The sequence below is a fragment of the Tetrao urogallus genome (genome assembly GCF_951394365.1).
Source record: "Tetrao urogallus genome assembly, chromosome: 5".
Classification (NCBI taxonomy): domain Eukaryota; kingdom Metazoa; phylum Chordata; class Aves; order Galliformes; family Phasianidae; genus Tetrao; species Tetrao urogallus.
Window position 1 is genome coordinate 51,590,855 of NC_136818.1, and position 10,941 is coordinate 51,601,795.

Below are 10,941 nucleotides of genomic sequence, written 5' to 3' on the forward strand. Positions count from 1 at the left end.
GACGCCCGGAGGTGGCCGGAAGCGCTCATCTCGCTTCCGCTAGGCGGCCGCCGCTTCCGGGCTCGCTCGGGATGCTGCGGGTGCTGTGTGGCGGAGGCGGGCGGTTCTTCCGTCCCGGCCTCTCGCTCGTTCCTCTCCGCCGGCCTCCGCGCCGCTGCCTCCCGCAGCGGCCGGCCCCCGCTGTCCCGCCCGCTGTCGGACGATGGCTGCTCGCCTGCAGCGGCGCTGTGGCGGGTGCCGTAGTACTGGGCGGCGTCACCAGGTGAGAGCGGGGACCCGGCCGTATTGTTTTGTCCGTCGGTCCTCCCTAGCTCCCCGTTTCTAGCTCTCAGCTTAAGGGTTGTCTGCTGCACCCAGCGGCTCTCGGTTCTGTGGAGTGAGCTGTGCTGCTTCTGTCTGCCTGCAGGCTGACAGAATCCGGCCTATCCATGGTGGACTGGCACTTGGTGAAGGAAATGAAACCCCCCGGGACGCAGCAGGAGTGGGAAGCGGAATTCCAGAAGTACCAACAGTTCCCAGAGTTCAAAATGTGAGCGCTCAGAGGTGGGGCAGTGGGCTGGGGGCACTGGTCCTGCAAACAGGCAGCATGAGCATCTCATGCAAATAGAAACATTCCCTAACACTGAGCGAAGCACACAGCGCATCTGGTAGCGATTGCAGGCAGTCCCCCTCCTGTCCCTCATCCATCACTATGGGAAGCATGAAGCAGGACAGTAGCACTGCCTTATACCACTCTTTGTTTTTACACCCCTCACAGTCTGAATCATGACATGACTCTGACAGAGTTCAAGTTCATTTGGTACATGGAGTACTCACACCGTATGTGGGGCCGTGTGGTGGGCTTGGCCTACATCCTTCCTGCTGCCTACTTCTGGAGGAAGGGCTGGCTCAGCCGCCCCATGAAGGGCCGTGTGCTTGCGCTCTGTGGGCTTGTGTGCTTCCAGGTGAGAGCTGTGCAGCTGCAGGGAATAGCTGCAGTGTGTTCCGTATCTCCTGATTGTTGAGAGACAAATTTGTGAAAGTTTGGGTGGGGTGTGACAGTGCTGATAGATAGAAGAAGATTGGAGATGGAAGAAACAAATTGTTTTGACTTTAACGTTTCTCTGATTTGCTAAAATCAGAGATTGTTGCTGCCCTGTCTGTGCTAAGGCAAATGTGAAGGGCTGCCCTTGGCTCCTCTTACTGACGCATGGGATAGGGGAGCTGGCTCTTACCTTTTCTTGTTGTGTCAGGGTCTACTGGGTTGGTACATGGTAAAGAGTGGACTGGAAGAGAAGCCAGATTCCTATGATATTCCTCGGGTCAGCCAGTACCGCCTCGCAGCACACCTTGGCTCTGCACTGGTTCTTTATTCTGCCAGTCTGTGGACGGGGCTGTCTTTGCTGCTTCCACGACACCAGGTACAAAGTGATGTGTCAGGAGTCCAGGCACAGCATAGTGTAAAACACAGAGGGTTGGGGGTAAAGGAAATGTGTGGAGGATAATGGTTACTTCCATTTTATCCTATTTCTGACTGTGATCTTAACACCACTAGAAGTTTATAGAAACTTCTTATTTAGCTTCTTCTGAACTGTTGTATTCTGCAACAATTATGAGATGCTGGATTTGACTTTGTTGTTCCACTGAACAGTGATTAGTCTCAAGCGTTCATGCAAGTTCAGGCAGGAGCCTGCCTGCCAGGTTCAATTATTTCTTATAGTAAGTTCCCAGCGGCCACTTCAGTTTCTGCACAGGGTTGGACTCAATTGTTCATGAAATACTTGGCAAACCATTAGCCTGAATATGTAAATAAAGCCTTTTTTACCTGTTGTAAACAGCACTGGAATTTTTTACTGCAGTTCATTTTTTGTTTTACAGTTGCCTGAGACACGTCAGCTGCTTCGGCTGAGGCACTTTGCTCATGGCACAACAGCTCTCATTTTTCTTACAGCTCTTTCAGGTAATGCTGTCCTGTCTTGTGGCTCATCTCTCTCTACACTGCTTTTCTTCTGATCTGCTGGGGAGTGCGAGAAGCCCTATCACTTTCTCTGTGTGAACTTTCAGTTAGCTTATTTAAGACCTTCTCTTACTGGTCTCTTGAGCCGGTGGAGATGTGCTGAGCAGTATGCATACTGTTGTGAGATCTCTGTACATAATGCAAAAGAAATTTGGGATCGAGCTGAGTTCTTGAGTGAGGTTGCATGTAAGACCTGTACCCAGTTCATTAGTCTTGTTCTCTGCTCTGGAATTGCAGGTGCCTTTGTGGCAGGGCTGGATGCTGGCCTTGTGTACAATTCCTTCCCCAAAATGGGGGAACGCTGGATCCCAGATGATCTTCTCGCCTTCTCCCCAACCCTGAGAAATATCTTTGAGAATCCTACAACTGTACAGTTTGATCACAGGATCTTGGTAAGTGCTGTCTTCCTGCTATGTCTAAGCTTCCTCCTGGTTGCCTCCTACATCCAAACTGTCATCTTCAGGCTATGGTTCTGTCAGCATGAGTGATATACAGAGTGTCCAAGGTCCTGAGAGCTTTGTTACCAATTTGTTTCTGAAGAAAGAGGAAGGTTAGCACTCATTTCTTTTTTTTTTTTTTTTTTTTTTTTTTTTTTTTTTAATGTGGTTTTCTTCCTTAAGGATGTCTTCCTCCTGTCCGAGTTACAGACGTCATTTCTTTGTGTCTCATTTTCCACATGCTACAAATCAGGGTAGCCTTTGCAATGGAAATGTCTGAGGATGTTGCCTGAAATAAAACTTGAAAGCAGACACCACTCAACAGTGACATTTCCTCTAGAACTTAAGTTCCTTTACACCAGTAGTGCCCTGTGAAAGAAATCTCAGCTAGTTAGAGCAATTTGGATATTAAACAGCACTGCTGACATTACTTTGGACCAAGCCATAGCTTGATAAGATAAAATGGAAAGATAAAGAGTTTTGGTAGGGGACTTGTGAGGTGATCTGTGCAATGAGATGATGATGGTAAGCTATAGCTGGGTACCGAAAACGAGATCAGGATTCCAGCTGACAGCTTCCACCTTTCACTGCCAAGGTGACAGGTGGGAAGGAGGCAGAAACAATTCCTATCAAACAGAATAAATAAGGAAAAGCTATTGGGAAAGCAAGGCATTCATTCAGAAAATGGAACATAGCTTATATTTTTAGGGCTGTTAACTGGTTGGGGCATGGAATCTGCAGCATGTGATGGTGGCCATTAACATGTTTCTAAAGTTAAGTAAGTTCAGTGAGCAATGTTTTATTGCATGGAAGGTGCAGTCAAAGATATCTGGCCGATTTCCTTTCAACTTCTCACGAAGGGTGGTTGTTTCTCTGTTCTATCTCTTCCGTTTTTAGGGAGTTGCCTCAGTCACAGCCGTCACAGCACTGTACTTCTTCTCACGGAAGATCTCCCTCCCTCACAGGACCAGGATGGCAGTGACATCCTTACTGGCAGTGGCTTGGGTGCAGGTACTGTCCTTTTATATTTTATTTTTTTTTCCTGTTCTGTTCAGTTTTTTTTCCTAGTCCTTCACAGCACATCCACAAGACAAGAGCTGGGAGGCTGCCTTGACATGGAAGCAGTGCATGATCTGCACTCCCTGAGGCTGGAGCTGGGAGCCGGAGCGCTACAGCCCCACATGAAGGCTGGAGGCCTGTCCTTGGGCTTGCTCACCTCACGCTTTGGGCAGCGTGCAGCCACAGCCGTGCTGACCCTCCTCCCTTCCCGCAGGTGTGCCTGGGCATCAGCACGCTGCTGCTCTACGTCCCCACGCTGCTGGCCGCCACGCACCAGTCGGGCTCCCTGGCGCTGCTCAGCGCGGCGCTGTGGCTCATGAGCGAGCTGCGGCGCGTGCCCAAGTGACCCGCGGGCCTCAGCTGCTCGACCTCCCGGCGGCGACGGTGCGCGGTGCGTTCCCGCCATGTAACATAAAGGAGTTTTATGGAGCTGCCGGTGTGTGTGTGCTTGCGGAGCGAGGTGAGGGGGAGGGCGGTCAGGTTCGGGCTGATGCCGCGCTGCGGCGCCCCCTGCCGGTGAGGCGGTCTAAGCGCCCGTCCGTCAATAGGAGGCGGCAGGGCGGTCAGCGCGCCGCGCTCTCTACGCGGATTGGCCGCCGCCCGCGGCAGTGGGCGGGACTTTATCCCGAGCGGTGGGTGCGGGTGAGCGGCGGCGGGAGCGGCCATGACGGCGCACAGCTTCGCGCTGCCCATCGTCCTCTTCTCGGCCTTCTGGGGCCTGGTGGGCATCGCCGCCCCGTGGTTCGTGCCCAAGGGGCCCAACCGCGGGTGAGTACGGCCGGCCGGGCCGGAGGGGAGGGGAGGGAAGGGAAGGGCCGCGGCGAAGCCTTCCCTCGTGACGGTGTCTCCGCCCGCAGGGTGATCATCACGATGCTGGTCACCACGGCTGTGTGCTGCTACCTCTTGTGAGTACCCGGCCCCGCTCCGTCCCGACCCCCGCGCGGCCTCCCGGGCCTGCTGACCGCGGCCGGCCTCCAGCGGGCGGGTGGGCCCCGCCTCGGGGCGGACGTCGGGCCCCGGGCCCCGCTGGGCCCTTCCCGTGCCGCCGGGGCTCACGCTCGCGTCCCTTGCAGCTGGCTCATCGCTATCCTGGCCCAGGCCAACCCCCTTTTCGGGCCGCAGCTGAAGAACGAGACCATCTGGTACGTGCGCTTCCTCTGGGAGTGACCCCGGCAGCAGCCTGGAGACCCGCCATTACCGTGAGTGGGCAGAGCTGGGGGGGAGCTGCTTTGGCTCCGGCACATCGCGGCTATGGAGCGCTGAGCGCAGCGTGGGGCCGCCGGTGCAGCTCTGTGCTAACATCTCCCCCTTTCTCCTTCTTCCAGCTCTTGCTGTTCGAGCATCTTCCCTCCCATACCAGGCAGTTCCCAGAGGTGCTGAGCCAGGGACTGGAGCCATTCCCCCGGTGCACTTCAAGCACTGCAGCCCAGCGCTGGCTGGGCCCACGCTGTTGGCCGGCAGTGTCCCTGCTGCAACGTGGGCCCTGTGGCACCCTGCACGTGACCGGTCCCTGCTTGGCAGGGGGTGGTCCTTGCTAAGACAGGCTCTAGCTGTAGCTGGGAGAAGGGTAGGCTGAGCCTGTTGGAGGAGACAGGCTGCCATGGATGTGAGGGAGGTGCTGGGGTCTTGGGCAGGGGCTCCTAGTCAGCAGTGTGCCCAGCCTGAGACTGTGTCATCTCCCACCTCTGCAGTGAGGGTGCTGCAGTAGTATGTAGGTACCACCATCCCTCTCGTGTCTACACTCCAAGAACAAAATATTGAGTTGTCTTAGGTCTGCCCCTTATTTATCAGATAATTTATTGGCATTATTTATTTATTTGTATTTGTCTGTGTTTGCTAACCGTGTGTTGTGGAAATAAATATTTTTTTCTAGTAAGTGATGCTGGAAGCAGGGTCCCTTGCTGCTTGGAGGCTGAGGAATTCTGGGCTTCGTGTTGTTTGTTTTTTTTCTTTTCCCACCTTTACTTCTAATCCTGCTCCTGCAGTGAGAATAAGACAGATCAACAGCTGTTATAAAGAGGTTGGCATCACGTGTGCAGGGCTTTACCTGGGGGTAAAGGTACCTTGGACGCCACCTGTACAGCCCTTTGAAGTCAGGGTCACAGATAAGTAGCAGCGTGTCCCAGAGGGAGACTGATAGGCAGCTGTGCCTTGAGCTGCTCTGGGCCATCTCCGTGGCTGTGCAGAAGCTGTAGCAGCTTGGAGGCCTGTTGCCCATGTCCTGCCTTCTGCCCTGTTCTAGCAGTTCCTTAAAGCTGGGGTGTGAATAAGGTTTAAAAAAGAAACAAACAAATAGGGAGCTACACCTTCCAGAGCCTTGTAGGGACAGCTCAACTGTTTTTTCTTAGGGAGTGTGGGATCCCTAGATACACAGTTCAGGAGGGTCAGTTTCCCTTGCTACCACTGGCTCAATTACTGAACTCAGTTGTGCAGAAAGCACCATCTGCCAAGAAAGCAGTGCTGCTGCATACCACCTGCAAGACCCAGCAGCATGGAGCACTACTAAGCAGAAGGGTACAGGCAGCAGTCAGGCTCCCAGCCGTGAGCTGCTGCTGCTGGGTTGGTGCTCACTCAAAAGCAAGACAACTGCTGGTTGGCTCAAAGGTTTTTTTTATTGCTTCAGGAATGGTAACAGATGATTTCAAGTATAAAGTGAAGAACTTGATTAGGGGAATTGGGGCTCCAGGCCTAGAAGATGAAGGCCATGCATGGAGGGATGCATAGCTACAGAGAGGTGACTTCCCCACAGGCAGGCTCAGCCTGAACTAAGGGGGAAAGAACCACTGGTCCTTGCACTTAGTGCTGGATTAGCTTGTGGGATGCCACAGAGGGAGCGCACTTAGGAGGGAACAACTAAAAGGAAACGTAGCCTTACAAAATGTTCCCTGCGCCCTCAGTGCTGCCCCTTAGGCATGGCCTGGGAGTGTCAGAGGAACACATGGCACACAGCAGGACCCTTCACTGTGACAGGGAATGTTATGAGTGGGCTCAGGCCTGGCAGAACAGCTCAGTGGAGCCTGCTGCTTGCCTGGTTCATGGAACCCGTGCCAAGACTATGGGAAGACCACACCAGGCACTGATAAGCTACAGCACTTTGCCAGCCTGCTCTGCAAACTGGTGGCTAAGCAGTAGGATGGCCTGGGGCTTCAGGCCACAGCCCAGAGCTGGCTGCCTCAGTAATGTCTTCTGCTCTGAGGGCCCAGCAAGGGCTGCAGTGTGAGTGCTGCCAGTAAAGGGTTTTTCTTTACTCTGCGCAGCAAAGCAAAGGTCAGAGGCCAAGAAACAAAGATTAGGACTGGGGTGTGGCAGAGAGGCTGGTTCCAATGTCCACAACAGCCTCAGCCATGTGGCCTGTAGTTCTGACATACAGATAACAGAGTACAGAGTTGAGATGGTCCTCAGGAAAGAGTCCAAGTTCTTGGAGACCTGGCTGGCATTCAGTCCTGGTTCTGCTGGTGCAACTGGTCAGTGACTGTCCCACTGATATCATGGCAAGTCCCCCTGGCCTGGGGGCAGCAGCACTACCTTGTCCAGCCAGAGCAGGTCCAGCTGCCGGCGGTGGATGCGGCGCAGCCGCAAGAGGTAGAGGACTATAGCCAGCCCTACAACCAGGATGCAGGCAAAGAAGAGATAGTGGTTGTAGACAAAAGAAAGGCGCAGCCAGGAGGTGTGTGCTTGCCGGCTGCTCTCTTGCCGGAAATCCCTGTGGAGAGGAGAGGTAGAACCAGGCATGATTGGCACACGTACCACAGGCTGTAGCTGCTGCTCTCTAAGGATGGCAGAGCTTTGTGCAGTAACTGCTGCACATCCCCTTCCAGCTAGGCTACAAGTCCTGGAGCTAATGCTCCTTCCTGTGTTACCTGAGTGGCAGAAAGCGTGTCTTGTAGAGGATGGCTCCCAGCGTCCACTGCACCTCACGGTCATACACCAGCTGGGCTGTGTGCAGGCTGGGGTAGTCCAGGGGGAAGTGGAAGCCCTGGTGAAGGACTTGGTACATCCAGGCAGACTTGAAGCACTGATACCTGCAGGCAGCGCACAGGAACATCAGCTGGGTGCTACTGCAGGGTCCGAGCCCAAGACAGAGCCTACCACAGCCACTCCTATCAGTGAGCCCCCAGGAGGTATATCCCTGGTCCCTTACTTGAGGCGATGCTCATCTGCATGTGCTGAGTACAGGCCACTCTGGAAGCGCTGGGTCAGCACCTCCCATCTCTGGCTGCAATATTCCTTGGGAAAGAAGTTTCAGTTCAAAGCAAGGGAACGACCCCAGATCCCTCCCAGCATGGTGAGACCCCGTGGTCTAGAACAGTGCTCACCTGGGCAGCAGAGATGAAGGTACGGGCACTGTAGCGGCCCCCTAGGCGCAGCACATCCTCAGTGCAGTAGAAGAACTCAGAGAAGCCATAAAACTCACTGTTGCTGAAGTCGATGGGTGCTTTGTAGGCCCCAGTCAGAGAGTCCTGGCTGCTGTTGGACCCCGCCAGAAGTGGGTGCAGCAGCAGAGCACAGGCCTGCCAGTCCCCTCGCCCACGGACATACAATGTTTGGCTGCCCCTTGTAATTGTGTCTTCCAGTCCCACGGGCAGGCAGGGGTCCAGGAAGGGAGTCTCAGGGCTCAGCCCTGTCTGCTGGCTATGCAAGCTGTAAAGCAAGTCAGGAAAGAAAGGTCACTGCACATGGGGTACTGTAGCACCCACAAAAATATTAGCTAGTGCTCCTAATACCACTGCAAGGCCCTGTCCCCTTGTACACTCGTGGTCCTGAGAATCACCCAACCAACTCCTGCTGAAGCTAAGCTCTCCAGATCTGTAGCCACAAGCCCTGAGCACCTGATGGGTGCTATGGGGTTACAGTCTGTTCCCACCAACCTGTGGGGGCCTGCGCCCCCATGGAGACCCCAGGTCATGTGGTGGCAGGATCTTCTCCCAGCATGGGAGTACCTGGGCTCTGAATCTCTGCAAGTCTGGGAACAGCTTCAGGAAATAAGGCAGGAGACAAGTGGAGGTGAGAATGCAGTGGAAAGATGTGCTGGATGAGCCAGTGCTGAAGGAGGGAAAGCCAGAGCAGGGAAAACCAGAAGCTGCTGTAGGGGAGTCCCTGTAGTGCTGGCAGGGGAAAGGTGACAAGCATTGGTACTGATAATGCCTGCAGGGCTCTGACAAGGGCAATGCCATTGTGCCACGTCCCAGCCCAAGCACCTGCTGCACCCAGCTGCTGCCAGCGTGGCTGTAGCAGCTGTTATCAACCACAGGTGGCTCTTGGGGAAAATCCAATGGGGTGAGGGTGGCACAAAGGAGCCGGTGCTGTTGTGCAATGCCAGGGCAGCCCGAGGCAGGGCAGCGATACCGGTTGTGCACATAGGTCTGGTTCAGCACAAGCTCTTCATAGCGCTGCCGAGCAAAGTTGCCTCCGAAGCCCAGGAAGGTGTTGACGTAGACGCGATACACATGGCTGGTGTGCTGCACGTCACAGCCCAGGTTGAACTCTGCCAGTAAGCTCTTGGCAGCCTCCTCCTGGGTACAGGAGACCACCATCAGTGGTGAACGTTGGGCGGCTCTCAGTGCCAGCCACTTGCCCAACACACACCTGCTGCGGGGATGAAAAGGCTCCGGAGCCAGGCACCTCATAGGCGATCTGCAGAGAGGCCCCCCCCATGTCTAGGATCCCAACTGTTCGTCTCCGTACCAAGGACTCCACCTGGTCTCCCAGCGCTACAGTGACAACTGCAGCCTCCTCTGCAACCCGCAGCAGTGTGTCAGCGAGGGGCTGGGGGGCATTCCTTTACTGGTACCTCCCAACGCCCCTCGCACATAGGAACTGAGGGCCAAAGGGCTGCATGCTGCCTTCCCCACTGCTGCTGTGCAAGCAGCTGGACTCACCATCCTCATGATCAAACCGTCCCAGCACAAAGTTGATTCCGATCCAAGCGTAGACACCTGGGCACGACAGAAAGATTTTGCCTTAAGGCAAAGCACAAATGATCCTACATAGGCTCCACGCGATGCCGGCAGCCCTGTGTGCTCCCTGCTAGGGAGGACAGGACAGGGCAGCGTTTCCCACCTTCCTGCTTCCCTGAAATGACTTCAGCATGCGATTTGGAGAAGAGGAAATCGAACTCCAGGGGCACGTTTTTCACCAGGTTCTCCAGGATGGCAGCTTGCAGCCTGAGGGGCACAGTGACCTCTGGGAGATGCTCCTTGTCAGGACAAGAGCAGCAGAAAGCAGAATCTCGCAGCTTTGCCAAATCCTCCCTGCCCATCACCCCGTGCTCACCTCTCAGGCAGCAGCCGCATGCCGGCCGTGCACAGGACATACAGCGGCGTCTCCTTGTGCTTTCCCGCTGGCACGTGTGCGGCCGCGAAGCGCAGCAGGGGCCGCAGGTAGGCCGTGGCTCGCTCCGGGGCCGCCGCTGCCACCGAGATGCCTGTGTGGATGGTTGTCACCGACCGGCCCGGCGCCGCCACCCATTAGCGGGGCTCGGTGCCGCACTCACCGGGTTTAACCTTCATGACCACGGGGCGGCTGCTGCGGTCCCGCATCTGCCGGATGTCCAGCAGGTCGTGCGGGTGCCCGTTGTGTGGCGGCCACACGTAGACGAACACCCGGGAGCCGCTGCTGCCGCAGTCCACCACTACCCCGTAGCTCAGCGACGCGTCCTCCGTGTCGGTGGCCGCCAGCTCCTCCATCCGCGCCAGGTACCTGCGCGTGGGGACCGGGCCCGCTCAGCGACGCCTGTACCGGGCCCGGAGTCCCCGCCACCCCGTCCCCGCTCACCTCTCGTCCCGCCGGGCGTCACGGCGCGGCGAGGCCCGGCGGCGGGGCCCAGCGGCCGCCAGCAACAGCAGCAGCCCCGCGGCCACAGCCAGCCCCAGCGCCGCCGGGCGATTCCGCAGAGCCGGGAAACCGTAGGACACGGCCGAGCGGCACGGCGGGCAAGGGGCGGCGATCCTGCGGGAACAAGGCACGGCTCAGAGATCAGACCGCACGGGGACCGGACTGGGACGGCCCGGCCGCGCTCACCTGGCCATGTGCTTCCACCGCCCGCCCGCGCATCGCCCCGCGCCGCCGACACCGGCACCCGCTGCCGGTACCCGCAGCCACGTCACCCAGCGCCTCTCCTCCCGGCCACCAATAGCGGGCCCCAGCCTCTCGCAGCGCTCCGCCCCCAACCCGCCGCTTAGTCCAATCGGCGTCCCCGCAAGGCAAACCAAGCTGCTGGGCTGCCTCGCCCATGCAGCCAATCAGCGCCCCCCGGCGGCCGAAAGCCGCACCTGACTGAGCCCCGTCTTCCGCGACCGAGGGGCGCCGCGTGACATCACCCACCGACTTCCTCCCTCCCGTCACCACCCGCGCCGAGCCAATCGCAGCCTTCCAAATAAACAGCACGCGCCGAGGCCTCGAGTGACGGACGAAGCAGCCAATGGCGTCGCTCCAACCCCGCTCGGAGGG

At 56.8% G+C, this 10,941-nt stretch overlaps 3 protein-coding genes across 3 annotated transcripts; 2 read left to right on the forward strand and 1 right to left on the reverse strand.

The window, feature by feature from the left end:
* Nucleotides 1–71: 71 nt before the first annotated feature.
* Nucleotides 72–3,863, forward strand: COX15 (cytochrome c oxidase assembly homolog COX15; the record flags this gene model as incomplete). Its single annotated transcript, XM_079536369.1, has 8 exons — nt 72–262; nt 407–529; nt 758–944; nt 1,233–1,400; nt 1,858–1,939; nt 2,234–2,388; nt 3,331–3,444; nt 3,707–3,863. The coding sequence occupies 8 exons, from the start codon at nt 72–74 to the stop codon at nt 3,836–3,838; spliced, it is 1,152 nt and encodes a 383-aa protein (XP_079392495.1). The 3' UTR covers nt 3,839–3,863.
* A 293-nt stretch (nt 3,864–4,156) lies between these two features.
* ATP6V0E2 (ATPase H+ transporting V0 subunit e2) lies at nt 4,157–4,659 on the forward strand (the record flags this gene model as incomplete). The annotated part of the gene is made up of 3 exons (XM_079536211.1): nt 4,157–4,260; nt 4,350–4,397; nt 4,566–4,659. The coding sequence occupies 3 exons, from the start codon at nt 4,157–4,159 to the stop codon at nt 4,657–4,659; spliced, it is 246 nt and encodes an 81-aa protein (XP_079392337.1).
* A 2,319-nt stretch (nt 4,660–6,978) lies between these two features.
* ENTPD7 (ectonucleoside triphosphate diphosphohydrolase 7) lies at nt 6,979–10,520 on the reverse strand (the record flags this gene model as incomplete). Its single annotated transcript, XM_079535926.1, has 12 exons — nt 6,979–7,195; nt 7,353–7,514; nt 7,634–7,719; nt 7,809–8,133; nt 8,839–9,005; nt 9,079–9,227; nt 9,372–9,428; nt 9,553–9,656; nt 9,766–9,916; nt 9,986–10,191; nt 10,267–10,440; nt 10,513–10,520. The coding sequence occupies 12 exons, from the start codon at nt 10,518–10,520 to the stop codon at nt 6,979–6,981; spliced, it is 1,806 nt and encodes a 601-aa protein (XP_079392052.1).
* Between the last annotated feature and the right edge of the window lie 421 nt (nt 10,521–10,941).